At 39.7% G+C, this 19,112-nt stretch overlaps 2 protein-coding genes across 3 annotated transcripts; one reads left to right on the top strand and one right to left on the bottom strand.

The window, feature by feature from the left end:
* Positions 1-1,124: 1,124 nt before the first annotated feature.
* Positions 1,125-10,580, top strand: zgc:195001 (uncharacterized protein LOC567531 homolog). Its single transcript, XM_031318638.2, has 5 exons — positions 1,125-1,263; positions 7,182-7,208; positions 7,310-7,372; positions 8,386-8,525; positions 9,793-10,580. The coding sequence occupies exons 1-5, from the start codon at positions 1,209-1,211 to the stop codon at positions 10,201-10,203; spliced, it is 696 nt and encodes a 231-aa protein (XP_031174498.1). The 5' UTR covers positions 1,125-1,208; the 3' UTR covers positions 10,204-10,580.
* Positions 10,581-10,725: 145 nt separating this feature from the next.
* Positions 10,726-15,732, bottom strand: akt1s1 (AKT1 substrate 1 (proline-rich)). 2 transcript variants are annotated; one of them, XM_031318635.2, is made up of 6 exons: positions 15,565-15,732; positions 14,232-15,014; positions 13,866-14,136; positions 13,695-13,778; positions 13,425-13,600; positions 10,726-12,725 (listed from the first exon to the last, which is right to left on the bottom strand). In XM_031318635.2, exons 2-6 carry the CDS (start codon positions 14,622-14,624, stop codon positions 12,588-12,590), a joined length of 1,062 nt encoding a protein of 353 aa, XP_031174495.1. In that variant the 5' UTR covers positions 14,625-15,014; positions 15,565-15,732; the 3' UTR covers positions 10,726-12,587. The 2 variants fall into 2 exon arrangements, with proteins under 2 accessions (XP_031174495.1, XP_035852665.1); XM_035996772.1 differs by having other exon boundaries at positions 14,268-15,014.
* Positions 15,733-19,112: the final 3,380 nt, after the last annotated feature.

Raw genomic sequence — 19,112 nt, 5'->3', positions numbered from 1 at the left:
TGCTCCACATTCCATCATCCAGGTCTTCAGCAACTCTCTTCACCCCTCACCCCCCACTATGTCTAGACCCCAGGGGGAAATATCCTGAACTAATCACGGCATCACTACCCCCCTAAATATATCAAGTCACGATAGGGTCTAACCGCCATAAGACTCTTCTCTAATTCGTTTTGTCATGCAATTGAATAAAAATTGATTGTTCACTCTAAATGAATGTCCTGAATTAAATAAACACATACAAAGTAAAGAATAGTGAACCACAACAATGTGCATTATTATAAGACATAAATTAAACTACTGACATGTATAACTGTTTTCCAACAAGATTTAAGAATTGCTCTTTTTTATGCAAGTATGAAATGTGGGAGATGAAAGCCAAAATTAAAATGAATCTGTGCTCAATTAAAAAAATAGTTACTTGAGATGACTGAAAATGTCAGCAACATCTGCGCACACAGACAGACTGGTTACAGGCTGTTATTTTCATGCTCTGACCACACCAGCACTTCGGTACACTTTGCCCCAACTTCTCTGCCAGAGTGCACTCCCAGCACTTGCTGATTGATGGGATCTGAGATTGATGACAGCTCTCTGGTGAGTAGCTGGTCGCCATCTTAAATACTGACCGCTCTCCCCATGCACTCTCCACACAGACATAAACACCTATAGCTTGTGTCAGGGTCACTTTAAGCTGCAGTTTTAAAATCAGTGGCCTTTCATTCTTGGAGGGGGTCATCCTGTTGCTGAGGTGACAAAAACAAAGCACAAGTACATGTACTGCACATATGTGAATTCAGTCGCCAAAATGTATGAATCTAAATATTCCACACATGTGGGCACCAACTTCGACCCCCCACATGGCTGCAAAATCATCTTTCCCTTAATGACTCAAATTAGTTTATGTCATTTCACATGAATGTGTTGCTCAGATCTGGGGTGTGTGCATCAGGCACATGCTCAGTCCATGTGTATGCAAATGAGCATGCATACTTGGGATATACCGGGTATTTGCTTGTCTCCAACTATCTGATCCCTAGAAAGGAACTGGAGTGTTATGTGACAGGACCATCCCTTTGGGTGGCCGTTGCATCCAACCAAAACATATGCAAACTCCCGCCCCCCCACCCCCCACCCCATAGGGTTAGAGAGTCCATAAGAGAGAGCATCCAGAGACGCACAGGCACACTATCACAAGACCTCCCCATTTGATGCCAATCAGACCCGTGAGCACCAAGGGAATCATGCCTGTGCCCAAGAAAGCAGGTAAGAAACCACTCACCTGAGTCTCTCTCCTGAGACCTGTCACATGTGACCATTGCATCATGTGCCATGAGAGTGAAAGCATCACCTGTTTGTCATTTATCATTGAAACTATATTATAATTAGCCTTTGCTACTATATCAAACAAAGTACAGCTAAGTTGTACTGATATTTCTTGGCAAATATAGAAGTAAAAATCTATTACACTTTGTTATAATTTAAAGATATAATATGTGTTGTTTTTTTTATAATTCTGTGATTCAAATTTCGCAATTTCAATCTGAGAAAAATTAGTGCCTTTGATTGCTCAGCACCATGTGGCCTCTAAACTTAGCTCAGTTTTTAATTTTAGTCGCCTTTCAGAGCTTTTTCTCCTTCTCTTCTGCACTGAAATGCATTTACAAATTAGAACTCTTTTCTCACTATTAGCAGCATTAAAGCATTAGGGTTTTGATATTCAAAATCACAATCATTATTTATTTAGTTCTCTATTTTGTCCAAATGTCACATTAAGATCACATCAATCGTGCAATAACTACAGGGCGCAGAGACATACCATACTGTTATTTTAGCCATTTTTACTGTATTTAAAGTGTGTCACAACTTAAGCAGATACAAGTGACTTATTGCTTGTCACATTGTTTTATAATCAACTTATTTTATGTTACACATGTCGTTGATTTGATGTTTTTAAGTTACCTCATGCTGATCTGTAAGTCAGCACCGAGCCAAACATCTGTCCTCACCTTGGATTCTGCCAGTTTTCTCTGGATCATTACTCATGTCAACAAAGTGCATGAATGATCATCTCCCAGGGTGGTTATGGTTTCTTCTGCACTTGTGCCGTCGCTTACGAAATTCCCCAGCCAGCTGCAATTTCAGAGCTCGTATTTCTGTCTGTCCACTCAACATGACACACCTGCCTCAGCTCTGTCACTACTGCAGGTAGTTCTTCATATGAACATCTATTATCCCTCTCCTGCTTCTTTTGGATATTTCTAATCCACGCTCAGTGTTTCTTATTCCATAAAAGCTTCTACAACTCAGACCCCCCTCCCCCCACTCCCAGCCCAAATTATATTAATCCCTCCTCTGGCAGTCACAGTAATGAAGTGTGAAATGCTGCACAGCAATTCAAGTCACAAAATGCAAAAGCCCTGGCTGTTTGATTCCGCCATTATGTAACATACAGCACTGGTCCTCTGCACTTTGATGTCTCAAAAGTTTACTCTGTCACCATAACTGAAAGATAGTCTAATAAACTAATGTGATTAGCTAGTTGCACAAAATACACTAAACATTATTGAATAACATTAATTTAATGTGGCGACTCTGTGCAGAAGCCCACAGGAGAGTTCACATTTTATAAATTGTACCATGCCCTTTAAAAGGCTTTTCCTCTTGAATTCTTCCTTTTGCCAAGAATCCTTCATCCATTGGTCTATCCATGTGTTTTATTCCCTTCCCATCTACAACCTCACATGTGCGCACGGCTTCCAGCCAGGGAATCCTGACAGGAACCAGAGGGATGAGCCTGGGCCTAGGCCAACTGTGCTCATCTCTCCCCCTCCACCTCCTCTCACTGTCTTTTGATCTTGCTGTCTCAGTGGGATGTTTTGAACCTGATCTGCAGATACTGTAGCTCTGTCCCACTGTGTGCGGAATCTGGGAAGGGAAAAAGTCTAAAATGGCCATCCAAAACAAACAGATCCAACGCTGACCTTTCGACAGGGTACTGCTGAGCTGTTGACTCCTTCAAACATGTGCTCAGGAGGACAAAACTCACGTTTTGTGTCTTGTCATTGGTGTGATTCCACACCAAAATCTAACCCACTTTCCTCCTTTTGAAATTAAATACAACTTAAGCTCAGTTACTTGACAGTTTTTGCTCAAACTCCAACAGCTTCATCACAAAAATGCATCCAATATTCCCGATTTGATTCATGAGGTGTCTTTTTTTATGGTCCCTCTGCCCTGACATATTTTAATGCCCCACACCTCACTCTTACATCCCCATCCGTCTACTCCATGTCTCTATTGCTGTGATGTCAAGTCATCAATCTTTTTGACTGTTCTGTTTATCTCTGCGGGGCTTTCCTGTTGATCCCGCTGAGCGTGGACCGAGGTTTAACCTCCACAAAGCAGCCGCAGAGCTTGCATATCTCCAATCACCCACCGCGCTTACTGCCAGCCTGATAGCTCACTCCGAGGTTACCCGAGGTGTTCGCCTCATTTTCCTTCAAAAAACATCCTAAAGATTTGAAGATGATATATAATATGTCTGTCTTCTAATCTATCCTCAGTAATTCCTCTTAATGCCTGGCTGAACCCAGCACTATTCCACAAGGCTTTTCTTTTATCGCATCTCACCTGCTGTGCTCCTTAATGCACATGCTCAGAGAAGGAAGGGGAAGAAAGACAAATTAAGTGATCTGTCACCAGCGTCTTTTCTGCTCCACCAAAGATGACCACGTGACCTTCACTCTACCCCTCTCTGTCCTGCCAAATCTGTCCTCCTCACACAGCTCAAGCAGGCCTGTTGCTTAAGTCTGTAAGGACACAGGGACAATATCAAACTCAAATCTGCTCTGTAATTAGACCCTAAGCCTCAGTAGGGTCCAATTTAATTAAAAAAATGCAGAAACACAAAATACAAAATAAAACTATATATAGCATATCAGACAAACAAGGTGTTCTGCATAAAGCTGAAGCATGAGACATGTAATATAATATGGAGTAAGTACCTCTACTCAAGTACTGTACATAAAGTACTCAATTGAGACACTTGTACTTTGGTATTACTTTATACTTCTGCTCCACTTAATTTCAGAGGGAAATATTGTACTCCATAGTATATGGTTACTATCTACATAACAAATTCAGACTTTACATATGAAATACATGATGAGTTTATAAATTATCATGCACTGATTAAAATACCCAACAGTGTGTAAAATAGTTAAACCAGCTCCACAGCTACTAAAACACTGAAATGCTGCTTTCACCTAAATGCATTAGTAATGATAATTAAATTGTAATAAAAAAAATGTGTACATTTTACTAATAACACTTGTGTACTTTTACTGTAACATTTACAATGCACGGCTTTTACTTGTAACAGATTATTTTTTACAATGTGGTAGTTCAGTTTTACTGAAGTAAATTATCTGAATACTTCCTCCACAGTCAGATGAAGGTAAATAGAGTAGGCATGCCCATTAATACACTAAAGCTTTAAAGTTATTGTGATGTGTTCAGTATAAACTGCAAGATGTCTTTTGGTGTTTTACAAGAACGTAGTAAAAAAGATCTTCCCTCCATTATGTTGATATGTAAATTCAACTTTAATGTCTATTTCTTTATCTCCCTTCTGTTAGGGATATGGTTTTCTGTAGGGGACCATATTACTGACAGTTCTCTACAGCATGTAATTGCTTTGATTGGACTGTACAATAATATGGATTTTCACAAAAATGTAAATGTTGTGTAGTGGTTGGGTTATCGTAGGTCATATAGCTTTTTAAAGTCTGTGATTTTTAAGCGAAATTCTTCCCATCTGCTCTTCCTGAGAGGACGAAAAGCTTTATATGATGGTATTTCATCCTGATTATCATTTACTTCTATTCTGTACAAACTGTAGTTACCAAATCATTAGTCTCGCATTGCCAGACCTTCCTCCACAGCGCTGCAAAGGAGGGTCTGGCGAGTCCACACAGCATTCTGGGATGGGAAAAAAACGTGCTCTGGTTTATTGGCATTTCTTTAAACCAATCACAATCGCCTTGGGTGGTGCTAAGCTCTGCACGGAGCCGCTGCAAAATAGCCTCGGGAAGGAACTTGTTTTGGTGGAACGTGTACGTTCAAAGGTTGTTTTAGTCGTGCAACAGAAAACTCAGATTGGACAGGATATATGGATATATGTGTGGAATGTTCTCAAATTTAGTGGGAAAATGCTATTTTTAACATTAAAGGGAAAACGTATGGGAAACACTGGAGGTAAATATGTCACATAAAGCCTGTTACTACACAGCCATGAGCTATATGAAAATCATACTTTGAAACGCCCTTATATGGAATCAGGAAAATTGAGGCTGTTCTGTCTAATTTGGGCAAAGGACACTTGAAATGTGCTAATGTGGTGATGTAACGGTCTGATATGTGAGTAAGAACGATGAGGTCTGTGTGAAATATGAGGAACAGTAACTTAAGCACGGATGACTTACGTACGCAGAGGAGGGACAGATGAAATGACTGGCCAGGATTGGATACCAGTTTTCTCCGAATGTCAAAAGACTCACACACTGAAAGAGGAATAAACGAACAGAGATTATACACCAGCCCACAACATGACAAACAGCATGTAACAGCATCATTCTTAGAATGGGACACCCTGCTGTCAGTGGCCATGATGTGTGTCCTCAGATGTATGCGCTGGCCTTCGGATTCCTTATGTTGAAATCTAAAACCTAAATGAATCAGTGCTGAGCCGACATAGCACACATACGTCTGTGTAATCTACTGTATGTTGAGAGTAGCAAGTGATTTACTGTCAATGCCTGACAGAAGCCTTATTGATGAAGGGAGAGGCTACAGAGGAAAATGGGAAGGTTTAAAGTAGCTGGCTACAGTTTCTTTTGTCGATGCTACCCTGAAGAGTGTTGTGCATTGAGAAGAACCTGTAAGAAGAGGCCATGAAACATATTCTATGTATATAGTGGTGGAAGAAGTACTCAGATCCTTGAGGATCCACAGAATGTTTTCTTTTTATACCCGTATGAGCTTTATTCTATCGATGTGTTCTAGAGTGATGTCTAGACCTACTCTATCTGTAAAGTGTCCTGAGATACCTTCTGCTATGATTTGACACTATAAATACATTTGAATTGATTTAAATTTAAATTGTTCTCTGTTCTGAAACAGAAAATGTACCCATATACTCAGAACATACTCCTTGTGTCATCTAAAACATCTTTCCCAATTCATTGTCTATAGAGCAGTTTGAGTTTTAGCACTCTAGTTTTGGATTTGGGAGAGTTGTTCATGTTCACTAAATGTTGGACTGTCTAAGACCATAGAAATAACATGTATGAGTTTATAAAATGGGCAAAGTTCCCCTTTAAGTAAAAGTTAACATCTAAAAATACTTTGTTACAAATGAAAGTCCTGCATTAAAATGTTACTTTAGGGATATTTTCCTGATTTGAATCCAGCTCTGTGTCATGGCAGCGTGGGCAGTGTGTGCAGATGAACAGCTGAGAATGAATGAGCTCCCAGCAGAGCAGCTCTCAGCAGACCTCTGTGATGCGTTTTGCATTATTCTGCGGATCTCGGCAGACCACGGCTTGTCCGAGCTCTGTGCACTGGCATCACGGAGGGAAGCTAAACACCTTTCATCTGCACACACTGCCCACACAAAGATGGCATAGACCTGGATAAAAATAGGCAAAGTATCCCTTAAGTAAAACTGCAGAAGTATCAAAAGTAGAAGTACTTGCAGAACACTCCTGTAAGAGTGTTATGAATAATGCATCATATTATCGGATATTATTAGTTAATGTTGTACGTTGTCAATGTGAAGCCAATTTTAGATAACTTATGCACGACTGGTGAGTTTATTAGTAAAGCACTGTATCATATTTTATAAGCTCCATATATGATTTGTTTGTAAGACGTTTTTCTGCAAAGTACCTAAAGCTGTCAAATAAATGTAGTGGAGTAAAAAGTTTCTTTTCTCTCAGAAATTTACGCAAGTATACAGTAGAAAAAATATCTCAAAATTGTGCTTAAGCACAGTACTTGAGTAAACGTACTTAGTTACTTTTCACCACTGTATATATATATATATATATATATATAGTATGTCTTTGTCTTATATATTATATTATTGCAGTGAAATGACAGACTACCTTTTTCTTTTGCAGGAAGAAAAAACAGCAGTGCTGGGGAAGGTAAAGACCTATACATGCTGTATTGCTGTTGGGAAGTCTCATTCATTAAATTAAATAGATGGTGCTAATTCTCTGGTTATCTCTCCCATCTGTCACCTCAGTGAAGTCACCGTCATATGAGCCAAATATCCCTGAACCCACCACCAGAGCTGACTTCATGAAATGTGAGGCTTTTTTTAATTTGTTTAAATGTCTCATGTAAAAGAAAAAGAAACCAGTATTGACACAAATTAATGCAACACGATATAAGTTCAAACTATAAATGGAAACTTGAGTGTGGAGTCTTTTAGTGTGCAAAGATAAATATACATTAAGCAAAATTCATTAAAACAATTTAGAAAGTAAACATTTAAATTCAGGTTTAAAGCCACAATTAATGAAAAGATAAATAAAACAATTAAATACAAATTGAGAACTAATGAAAATAATGAAATAAAAAAAAAAAATCACACATTTATTTACATTTACTTACTGTACTTATTTTCTTTCTGTAGCTGTAGTTTTGTTTTATGAAACGTTTAGTTCTAGTTGGACAATTTATGGGTAGAGTATGTTGTGTGTGGACATTGTATGGGAAGCTTTGGATGATATGTCTTTTGTATAGGTGTCATGTAATTCCATGTGGGACTGGCCACTTAGTGGCATGACATGTAAATAAACCATATTATATCATATCATATCATACATTTACCAATAACTGTAATATCCCTTTTGTTTCTTGGGTCATTTATTCAAATTCAAATTGAAGAAGCCTAGTTAAATGTAAATATAATGTTCAATATATCTATTTATAAAATTAACCAGTAAATAACCTAACAATAATATTATTATTATAAATTATATTATTTTTTTTAATAAATACATTAAGGCAGAATAAAATAGTCTGCAGGATGATTAGTACAGTACATATTTTTGTAAACAACAAAGTTGACATGAACACTGTGACACCTGTAACAAAGCAAACGTCACCAATACCACTAATGAATCTGCCTTCAATCAGTTTGGTCATACAGCGCTATGAAGATAAGTCTGGCGAGACTACTACACTGAATTTTCAATGTATTCCTTTTTTACTTGATTATTCCCATCCTTTCGGCTTTCTACTCTTCAGATCCCATCCTCATGTAAACAATTTCTTCACTTTTAGTCTCCCACTTTCTGCTTGATTTTCTCTTAGATTGGCTCCCGCTCACTCTGGATGATAAAACTGCACAGAAACTGTTGTGGATTTCAGAAGGTGGGTCCAAAGTGGCCCGTACGTCAGACGCTGTCTGCCCATATCCCAACAGGCCTGAGAGATATGAACACTCACCACAGGTAGGCCTGGCCTGAGTTTGGGGAGTAATCACAACTACAGTGTTGCTGTCACTGTCTTGATCGTAGAAAAAAGTTATCTTTGTTGTATGTGATTTCTTTTAAGTCACACAAAACAAAACAGCACAATTAATTTTACTTTAAATGTAGCTAAACACAATAGACTATTCAAGCATGAGAAACTCCTTCAGTGGTGGAAGAAGTTCTCAGGTCCTTAAAGTACCAATACAATCATGTAAAAAAAATACTCCCATTACAATAGTAACTACACCTGTTAAATAAGTGAAGTACAGTATTTCCCTTTGATATGTACTGGAGTAGAAATATTGGAGTAGAAGTAAAAAGTATCGTAAAATGGAAATACTGAAGTAAAGGAACTCAAAATGGTACTTAATTACAGTACTTTCCACCACTGGTCTCCTTATAAATACTTTTGGTATGGGTTTGGGCTGTTTCCTGCAGTTATTTGAGAATACATTTTCACTCCTCAACAATCTGCATTACACCGCAATGCAGATGTTTGGCATCCCATTACCAGTGGTGGAAGAAGTATTCAGATCCTTTACTTAAGTAAAAAGTACTAATACCACACTGTAAAAATACTCTATTACAAGTAAAAGTCCCGCATTGAAAATGTTACTCAAGTCAAAGTATGTAAGTATCTTCAGGAAAATGTACTTGAAGTATTAAAAGTAAAAGTAGGCTACCTAATGTAGAAAACTCCTCACATTTAGAAACTGGAAACGATCCAAACTGTTCTGTCAAGTGTTTAATCGGCTTATCATTTCAGCTGGACCTATTGTTGGGTAGTTTAATTTATAATAAAACCTTAAATTTTATAAACTACATGTGTTTTGTGTGCAAAAATATTAATTTGTAAAGTAACTAAAGCTGTCAGATTAATGTAGTGGAGTAAAAAGTACAATATTTCTCTCTGAAATGGAGAAGTAGAAAGTGGCATGAAAAGAAAAGACTCAAGTAAAGTACCTCACATTTGTACTTAAGTACAGTACTGGAGTAAATGTACTTAGTTACATTCCACCACTGCACATTACTAATTATCGTTTTGGCTGTAAAATATACTAAACTATATTTAGTGTACTATCATATTTGCATACAAGGAAAAGCAACCAACCCTCACATTTTAGAAGATGGAACAAGGGAATCTTTTGCCTGAAAAATAATCGATCAATCATTTTTGCTGCAGATTAATTTCATGTCATCAATCAGTAATCAATAAATCCACTTGTGTGCCTCCTACCTTCTTTAGGTGCTGTGTAAGGAGGCTGTGATGGGCTACCGGGCGTACTGGGAGGTGGACTACGATGGCTGGGTGGTGGTCGGGGTGGTGTTTGAGAGCGCACCCAGGAAGGGGAACGAAGGGCGCGGACCCTGCGGCCTCGGGGAGAACAGCGGCTCCTGGGGCGCTGGCTGGTCTGGCTCCTGCTACCAAGTCTGGCACAACAGCGAGAACGTGGACGTCCAGCTCCCCCTGTCCTCCACTATGGGCATCTACGTGGACCAGCCCGCCGGCATCATCAAGTTCCTCGCGGTGGAGGGAGAGGACACGAAGGAGGTGCGGCTGATTCACAAGTTCAAAGCAAACACCCAGGAGAAGATTTTCCCCGGGTTCTGGGTTGGCACAAATTCCTACTGCATTCTTCGGAAAAAGGATCAGTGACAAAGTGGAGGGTTGAGCATGCGGGGAGGGGAGTGTAAATCTAAGGTATTAGGGAGGGAGTTGGAGAGCTTGTGATGTTTGGGGAACAAGTATTGGAGTTGTTGTGACATCTTTGTAGATTGTGTTTGCTTTTTCTGGTTGCATGAATTGCACATATTCATATCATATTATATCCAAAGATGGCTACTTATTTTATTTATGGTGTATCTATTTATGTATTTTATTTAACTTAGAATTTAATTTTAGGCGCAGTCTTGTGTATGTTTTTGTAACACACAGGACTTTGCATATACCAGAGTGTTTGTTTAACTTAAGAGCCTGCATCTTTTTTTTATGTGCTGAAAGTAGTCAATAAATTCAACTATTGTGTAATAACACTGATGTTGCATTATTGTTTTGCAATGTTGCATATAAGTGCTGAGCAGAAATCAGACCTTCACTTCAGTAGAGTGCTGAGGCCCTCCAGAGGCCTTCATTATATTACATCCTCGGACACAAATATCACACAAATACACAAGTCTCTTTTCTCTTGGTGTTGCTCCTTTATTTGAAACATAAAAGTACTTAACGGAATATTTATCTGTTTTTTAAATGTCAGAGATGGACATTTGTTTCTTTTAAATCAACCCATTTCTCTCTCACACACACACACAGTCACTCTGTCATTCAGTCATTTCAACAAGATATCTAAAGCAAAAAGAAAAAGAAAACACTATAACTCAGTATTGATTTACAATCATTCATTGGCAAAAGTAAAAGTACAAGTAGGCAGATTGTGAGGAGGGGTTGGTGTCCTCTGCTCACATTTTGAAAAGCCACAAGCTTCATGTTAAGTCAACCATTTCTGTGGTTTCTACCCCATTAAGGAATAGATTGGTGTGTTTTTTTGCGAGGGGTGGACAACGTCAACAACTGGCTTGTTGGTCATCTTAACCTGTAAACGATAGGAGCATGCAGGGAAAATATCCATGTGGTCCTGGGAGATGGCTGGCTCTTGTGCTTCATGCTAAAACGTAAGCATGTACTGAGCTAAGTGACGGCAGGGCAATGAGCTATACCTTAGTGATGGCTAGCTTAGCTTAGCATAAAGACTGGAAGCAAGAGGAAACCAGCTGGCCTGGCTCTCTCTGAAGTTCAGAAATACACCTACTTACACTTTTAACGCTCACTAATTAAGAAGTTGTATTTCTTTTCTTTTTTTAAAAAGGAGCTACACACCATTTGTATCTAATTTAACTTGTTAAAAAGTATGTAACTTCGCAATAGTAGCTTCTCTGGGGTATTTAAATGATGTGACTATGAGGTTATCAGTTGTGGCAGCTGTTTCAAAGTCAGAATAACCGGTGGTTTTCTTCTTCTTACCAGTTTGTCCAACATTTTATGAATGCAGCGTGTAGCAGGAGATGCTGGGTGGATACACTGCCGATTGTCAAGAAAGAGTTACAGCTTAACTTGTTATTTTACATTTCTGCTTGTGTACCAAAACATGATGCAACATGTTAATTGGTGAGCTTTAGAGTTGTTGGCAGGTGTATTTTTGAGCTCCAGAGAGAGCCAGGATATCCGTTTCCCTCTGCCTCCATTCTATGGTTAGCTAAGCTAACCGTCTCCCAGGTCGAGCTCCAAACTTCACTCGCAGACATAAGAGAGTAAAAGGTTAAACTATTCCTGTTAAGCTAATTTTATACCATGTTTCAGAATAGGGACCAAACTGCCACTCTTAGCCATATATCGTCTAGGGTAACTTAGCATTTAGTTTTAGAGCTACATTAAGGTTGATCAAAACGGTGTCTGCTAAGGCATTAGCATGCAGCACAGGAGCCAACAATCAACCAGGTACAGATGGCTGCTCCCCAAGTTCTCATCACTTCTCGGTAATTATACCAAAGGGCAAACTCCCCAAACCTTTTATCAGCAACACACAACGTGCGCAACAATTAGCCGTGCCAGTTCGACTACTATACACCCTGTTTTAGTTTCCTTGTTGGTCAGTGCAGCAGGGCACTACACACACATCTTGAGGTCCAAATCTAACGTAGTGTTCTGTGATGTGTAGTAGCTGGTATTGTGACACGTGTAGTGACAAGGTGTGTGTGTGTGTGTGTGTGTGTGTGTGTGTGTGTGTGTGTGTGTGTGTGTGTGTGTGTGTGTGTGTGTGTGTGGGGGGTATAGTGTTGAAAATGTTAGTGTTCATAACAACTTTTGTTTTCTCCTCAAAGCATGTGCCGTTAATTTCCGTTAGTGAGAAATAAATGGAGGTACTAGCTTTTACACCGTTTCACATACTGCACGCCACATCTGCCAGCCAGCCTGTCCTTTCATCAGGACAACATTTATCTCTCCCTCTATCCCTTTCGCTTACTCTCCACTCGCCTCACTCTCTCTCAGTGCTTGAGGGAGAAGTCCCCCGTGTTGAGACGGGGCCGAGGCAGGGCCCCAAACATTTCCGTCCCATCATTGGCTCCGGGGGCCAGCAGGGCCTTCATACTGGCAGCGATGTGCTCCAGGTCAGCACAGCCCACCTGAAGAACAAACACACAGGGGCCGTATGTTAGCATTGCACAGGAGGGAAAACACAAGCCCTGGTATTGTTGACACCCAAGCACTTTTATATACAAGGTGTACTCTGGACAAAAATGGAAATTGATGCCAACTTCTTGTAGGATTGTTTTTCATTCTCTAAGAAAATGGCGTTTGACATTCTGGAAAAAAGTTATTTGTAAAATATTTGCCTGGCACAACCTCACACAATTGTCACACACACTTTCACGGTCACATGAACTGATGGAGCCGTTGTGGTCATTAGTTGGCGCATCAGAATACTGAGACTTGAATAGTTCCTTTGTCTTGAGATGTCAACTGACATCCAAAAACAAAAAAACAACAGCTTTTTTTTTTTTCTTCTAACTTTCAGGATGTCTGCTTTTGAATTTAAAAATCAGGCTGATGGAACCTGGTTATATATTATACATTCTTTCAGTGATCTGATTGGTCAATAGTCAGGCTGTTAACTTCTAAAGTTACCCTGCTCCGGAGTAGGTTAGCCACGCAGAACAGGTTACCATGGTGTTCTACAACCGTTTAAAGTAAGCCAGCTTCTGAAATCTGAAAACTTGAGTTGACCCCAAAGATAGCTGGCTAACCCACAAATCTCCAAGAACATTTTAATCTCTGCAAGCAAACCAGCAGCTCTGTCCTATTGTACAATTATGTGTGCTCACCCGCTCTCCACTGTTGCTGTCTTGAGCTCTGTTTCCTCTGCAGCCCCACACAGGCACAGATACAGGTAGCGAGCGGGCCAGAGCCATGGGGTGGGGGTGGGTGTGACGAGCCGAGTACGCAGCCTGGCCCATAGCCATGCCACGCGTCGGCGGAGGAGCATCCTCGCTTAAAGAGCCTAGGACAGGTAGAACAAAATCTGTGTGGATGATGCACTAATGTGGAGGAGTGCTCATATGTGACTACTTTCAGTCGGCATAGCAAACTCTTACCATCTGTACTCTCCTCCTCCCCGTCGGACTCAAAGAACGGCTCGCAGTCCCGAGACAGAGAGTCCTCGTCCATGGAGAATACACCTGAGGCACAATGATGATAAATATTCTGAATGAATCGATTGCACATCAAAGCATATAGATACACAGATTAACTGCGTTGCGCCTCACCAGCACTTTCATTCCCATAGGGTCTCCTCTCATCCATGTCCTCCTCCTCTTCCTCCTCGTCCTCACACTCTTCTTCCAAGTCCTCAATCCTAGACCTCTGTCTCTCCTGCTCGGCCTCCAGTGCACACTTCTCCCGTTCCCTCTCTCCGTTGTCGTTCTGCCCGCCGCCCTGCCCGGTCACAGCTCCTGAGCTGTAGATTGACGGGTAGCTTTGGGAATACAGTCTGCTATTGGGACTGACTCCGCCCACCCCGCCGTCTCCTGTAAAGCTCTGGAACAACAACAAAATCCACCGTGTTATGGATGTGGACATTTTGAATGAGTATGATGAGAATGAGCAGTATGCAGCACATGCAGGCCACTCACCCCCCTGTTTCCGGGGTCAGAGGTCAGGTCACCCACCAGCTTGGTTCCTCCCTCTCCCCCCGCCTGGCGTGTGTGCTTTTGGGCTGTTAGCATGGTCGTGGAGTGCAGCACACCGATGTCGTCCATATAGCGACGCGCCGACTCGGCCAGAAACCCTTGGCCCCATACATTGTAGGAGAAATCACACTCCTTTGGAAAGGCACTGCTGCTCTCCAGTTTCCTCATCCCGTCTCCGCCTCCAGCCGATGACCGGAACTTCTTACACGCCGTAAGTATGGCCAGGTCGCAGCCAGACTTTTGGCAATACTTTTCCGCGGCAGAAAGTAGCGCCAGCCAGCTCTCTTTGTGGTTATCTGGGATCTCAGGCTCGGACGACTTGGTGACGGAGGCCATAATGGTGCTTAGTAGTGTTTACAGCGTTCTAATATGGACTGACCTGATGAGAGAACTGAGTAATGCTGATGAATGATGAAGAGTTTGGAGGTTTAGACTTTTAAGAAGCTTTGTTGGATTTTGGGGGTACCGAACTTAATACAGTATTAACAGGTAACTTTGGTAACTGCGGTGTACCTGACTTTGCTCAAAAATGTTGAAAAAACTCTTAACTTGTGTTTCCTTTGTCCTGCTGGTGTAAGTTTTAGCACTGGTGAAGATACAGGGTAAAATAATGACCCATCGGGTGGAGAGGCACTGGGTGACTTTATGATATGATACACTGAGCGGTGTCCTTACACACTAGAGAGCCAGGGGAGAGAAGAGATGTTGCCAAGTTGCTGGTGATACCTGTAAAACATTGAAAATAAAAACAAAATCAAATTTAGCAGTAGCGTTTTGAAAATGGCACTACATATCACTTATTGTAAATTGGTGCAAATGGGTGCAAATATTTACGAGTTGAGAGACATTGCAAATATTAATATGTGCAAATAAACATAAAATCAACCTCCTTCAACTGATCTATCAAGATCGTCTTACTTAGCCTTCACCACCTTCATGAGCTGCTTGACACCAATCTATGCTAAATAATGCTACAGCAGCTAACGTTTCTGTAACGTTAGCTGCTGTAGCTTTAGAATGACTCTGCTCTCTATTGATCCCCGTTACTGCCAGCTTTGCAATCGTTTCTGTCTCGTTTTTAACTGCATTATATGGACTTCCCTGCACGGCTACTGTCGCTGCTGCAGCTGTTGTTGTTTGTTGATCTTGTTGTTTATTCAGTGTTGTGTGCAACCTCCTCATGATGGAACCACATTTCACCTCCATTTTTCAGGCTTTAGCAGGAGCCGAGACGCGCAAGTATAAATTGCAGAAACGAGGAAAGACGTTCACCTACCTTTTCAGTTTCTTTCTTCCACGTTGCCGGATGTTTATCAATCCTAAACTTTACTTCTTTTTTGTCATAACGTAATCTACATTCTCCCACGGTTTCTCTCCCCTAGCTAAACTCGACACAGCACAGCAAGCTAGCAAGGATTAATAACGGCTTTTTTTCCCGGCTAGGAATTTCAAAATAAAAGCCGTGTCCATAAACGCGTTTTTGTGTTGCACGAATGCTGTGGAGTAACACAAAGTGTAGGGCAAAGCTATAATTCAAGAAAAGTATAACATTCAAATGAGAATTATGTGGTAGTTAGTTGAATATAAATTAAGATTTGTTGTATGTCTGAAGCAACAGTTAAATATGATGATAATATGTTCTGCTCTCAGCAGGCATCTATAAAACATTAGGTAATAGGTCTTATTTATATATGTATAATTTCTGATTTATTTTCTAAAATCTTCCAGAATGTTTTCTTGAAAGAAATATGTAGTTGACTAATATTTTTGCAATAATGTGAGCAGGAATCAATTGGTATACATCCAATTATTGTATTCCAGGTAGCAAAATCTAGAGAGTAGGCCTAGTCAGAGCACAGCAGGTCAGCTGAATATGCAATTGTAAAATATCTTCAGACAACATATAAAAAGTAAAGTTTTTTTAATTGGGTTTAAAATGAGCTTTTTGGCAAGAAAATCCTGTGTTCCATTTAATTAGAACCAAATTGATTAAATAGTTGTATTATTTAAATTTGAAGGCTAATGACATCTATTCTTATCCGGTTGCAGCTCTGACGTCACACGTTACTGACTTCCAATTGGACGCACGTCGTACACGCACTACACGCACACTGTTATATCCATAGACAGTATGGTTATATCACAGCCTTTACGATGGAACTAACGCACGTAAAGTGTAACAATAAGCATATTCGCCGAATTATTCAGAGACAGAATACAGTTGTGCCAAGGGGAAAGTTTTTGTGGAGATCTAAAATTGAGAACATAAATTGGAGAAGGGCTTGCCTTACAGTATAAGTACTGTGTTTCTTACAAAGCTAAGGAAGTACACTTCAAAATGTTACATAATATATACCCTACTAATCACCTTGTTGCTAAATTTGCCGACATTGAATCTTCCTGTACATTTTGTAAACAGAATATTGAAACAATCTCACCTCTTTTTTTGATTGTGAAATATCCAAAAGATTTTGGACAGATCTGGAGTTTTACTTTTTTGAACCCACCAACTTTGTCTACACCTTTAACCTTAAATATATCATCAGTTTCTACGATAATTCAGGAAATGGTGCTCTCGAGTATCTAATTAATTTCATCATTCTGTATGCCACATTTTATATTCACAAGCAGACATGTTCTAATTAACCCCCTAATTGCGTACCTGTTCTCATAAAATTTAAATTTCTACTGATTTTTTTCTAATGATTCTGTTATCTCACCGTTTGTATTGCTTCGTATGTATTTTATTTTTATCTACATAAGTGTGTACACTTGATATTCATGTGCTATTACTATTTACCTGATTCTCTGTATACTGCATTTTGTCAATAATAAAAAAAAAAAACGCACGTCGTACACGTGACTTAGCTCCATGGGCGGGCTCTGACTCGCCTTGTTCTCGTACGTGTACGCCCCACCTAGTTCTGCACACCAATCATAGACATACATATATATGGGCCCACCTGCTCACAAGTCATATGAGAATGGTATTAATAGTCATTTTAATAATAATAGTCGTCCTATGATATTAATTGTATACACTTTGTTTTCAAACGAGTTGAACCCCTGCTCAATGTAATTCATTCCAAAAAACAGCCCTGCAATACATACTGTGATGTGTTTCATTAGGCAATTAACAATAGGGTAAAACCACTGCTGGATGATCAGAAAAGGCTCCAGGATTAAATAAATCCTGAATGTTAGCCTGGTCAGGAGCAGGCTAGCTGCACAGAATAAATCTCCATGGTGATTTATGTGCCTCCACTTTCATGAAACCGAGTCAAGGCTTAAATCATCCAGGATAACTGATAAATCCCGGCTTAATCCCTTATCTTGGTTTTGTGAAACAGGCCCCTGATCTAATATTGTTTCTGTTTAGTATTTATGTTTTTAGTCATCATACTGGGCCCTATTGTATAATCTCTGTTATCTATTATTGTATTATTTCTGTACATGATTTGCACATATCCTTTATACTTCATACTGCGGACTTGCACATCCCCTGGTCTATAATGCTATATATATATATATATATATATATATATATATATATATATATATATATATATATATATATACACACTACCGGTCAAAAGTTTGGGGTCACTTAGAAATGTCCATTCCACTCCATTCCAGACAGAATACCAGCTGAGATCAGTTGCATTGTTTTTTTAACCAGGGCAGCAGTTTTCAGATTCCATTATGTGCTTACATAATTGCAAAAGGGTTCTCAACTGCTGTAGACAGAAGTGGCTGAAGAAACGCTTGAAATCCATGCTTTTTGGTCTAAATGTCATACCCAAATTAAAAGTGGTACAGCTCCCATATACGTTGACACTCTGGGGTGTCCCTGATGTCATTGGAAAGGTGATTGATGTGGGTGTGTTTGTGTATTTGAGAAGTGTTGTATTTTGTATTTTATTGGCTTTTTTCTTTGCACTTTTCAAATGGAAATAATAAAAAAAACGCACAGACATATCTGTAGAGAAAATTCATATAAAATCCATTTTTGAGTCTTTTGGCTTCTGGATTTTTTTCTGTAGTAAGCTGAGACATGCGGCTATGGCCTGTGTTGTCTGTCACATGTCAGTCAGCAGTGTAGTCTAATCATTTTACAGATGTATGACTTAGACGGAAATAAAAACCCTCCATTCTAGCCTCTGTAACTCTGTGTCAGTAAGGTCTTGAATCACTCTGACATTTGTAACAAAAACTTGAGAGTGTTACCTTTCCAATGACATCAGGCACACCCCAGAGTGTCAACGTATATGGGAGCTGTACCACTTTTAATTTGGGTATGACGTTTAAACCAAAAAGCATGGAATTTCAAGCGTTTCTTCAGCCACTTCTTTCTACAACAGTCGAGAACCTTTTTGCAATTATGTAAGCACATAATGTAATCTGAAAACTGCTGCCCTGATTAAAAAAACAATGCAACTGATCTCAGCTGGTATTCTGTCTGGAATGGAGTGGAATGGACATTTCTAAGTGACCCCAAACTTTTGACCGGTAGTGTGTATATATATATATATATATATATATATATATATATATATATATATATATATATATATATGTATATATGTATGTATGTATGTATGTATGTGTGTATGTATGTGTGTGTGTGTGTGTGTGTGTGTGTGTGTGTGTGTGTGTGTGTGTGTGTGTGTAGTCTCACATTGCCAGACCTATCTCCACAGTGCTGTGGAAAAATCTGTACAGCATATAACACTCTCTGTCCTTCGACCCTCCATTCAATAAGGAAAACCTCAGAACCACCGATAATAACAAGCATAATGAAGATATAGTCAACACCATCAGGAT

The sequence above is a fragment of the Sander lucioperca genome, chromosome 21, assembly GCF_008315115.2.
Source record: "Sander lucioperca isolate FBNREF2018 chromosome 21, SLUC_FBN_1.2, whole genome shotgun sequence".
NCBI lineage: Eukaryota > Metazoa > Chordata > Actinopteri > Perciformes > Percidae > Sander > Sander lucioperca.
The sequence above is the reverse complement of the archived record's forward strand: the minus strand, read 5'-3'. Positions and strand labels throughout refer to the sequence as shown.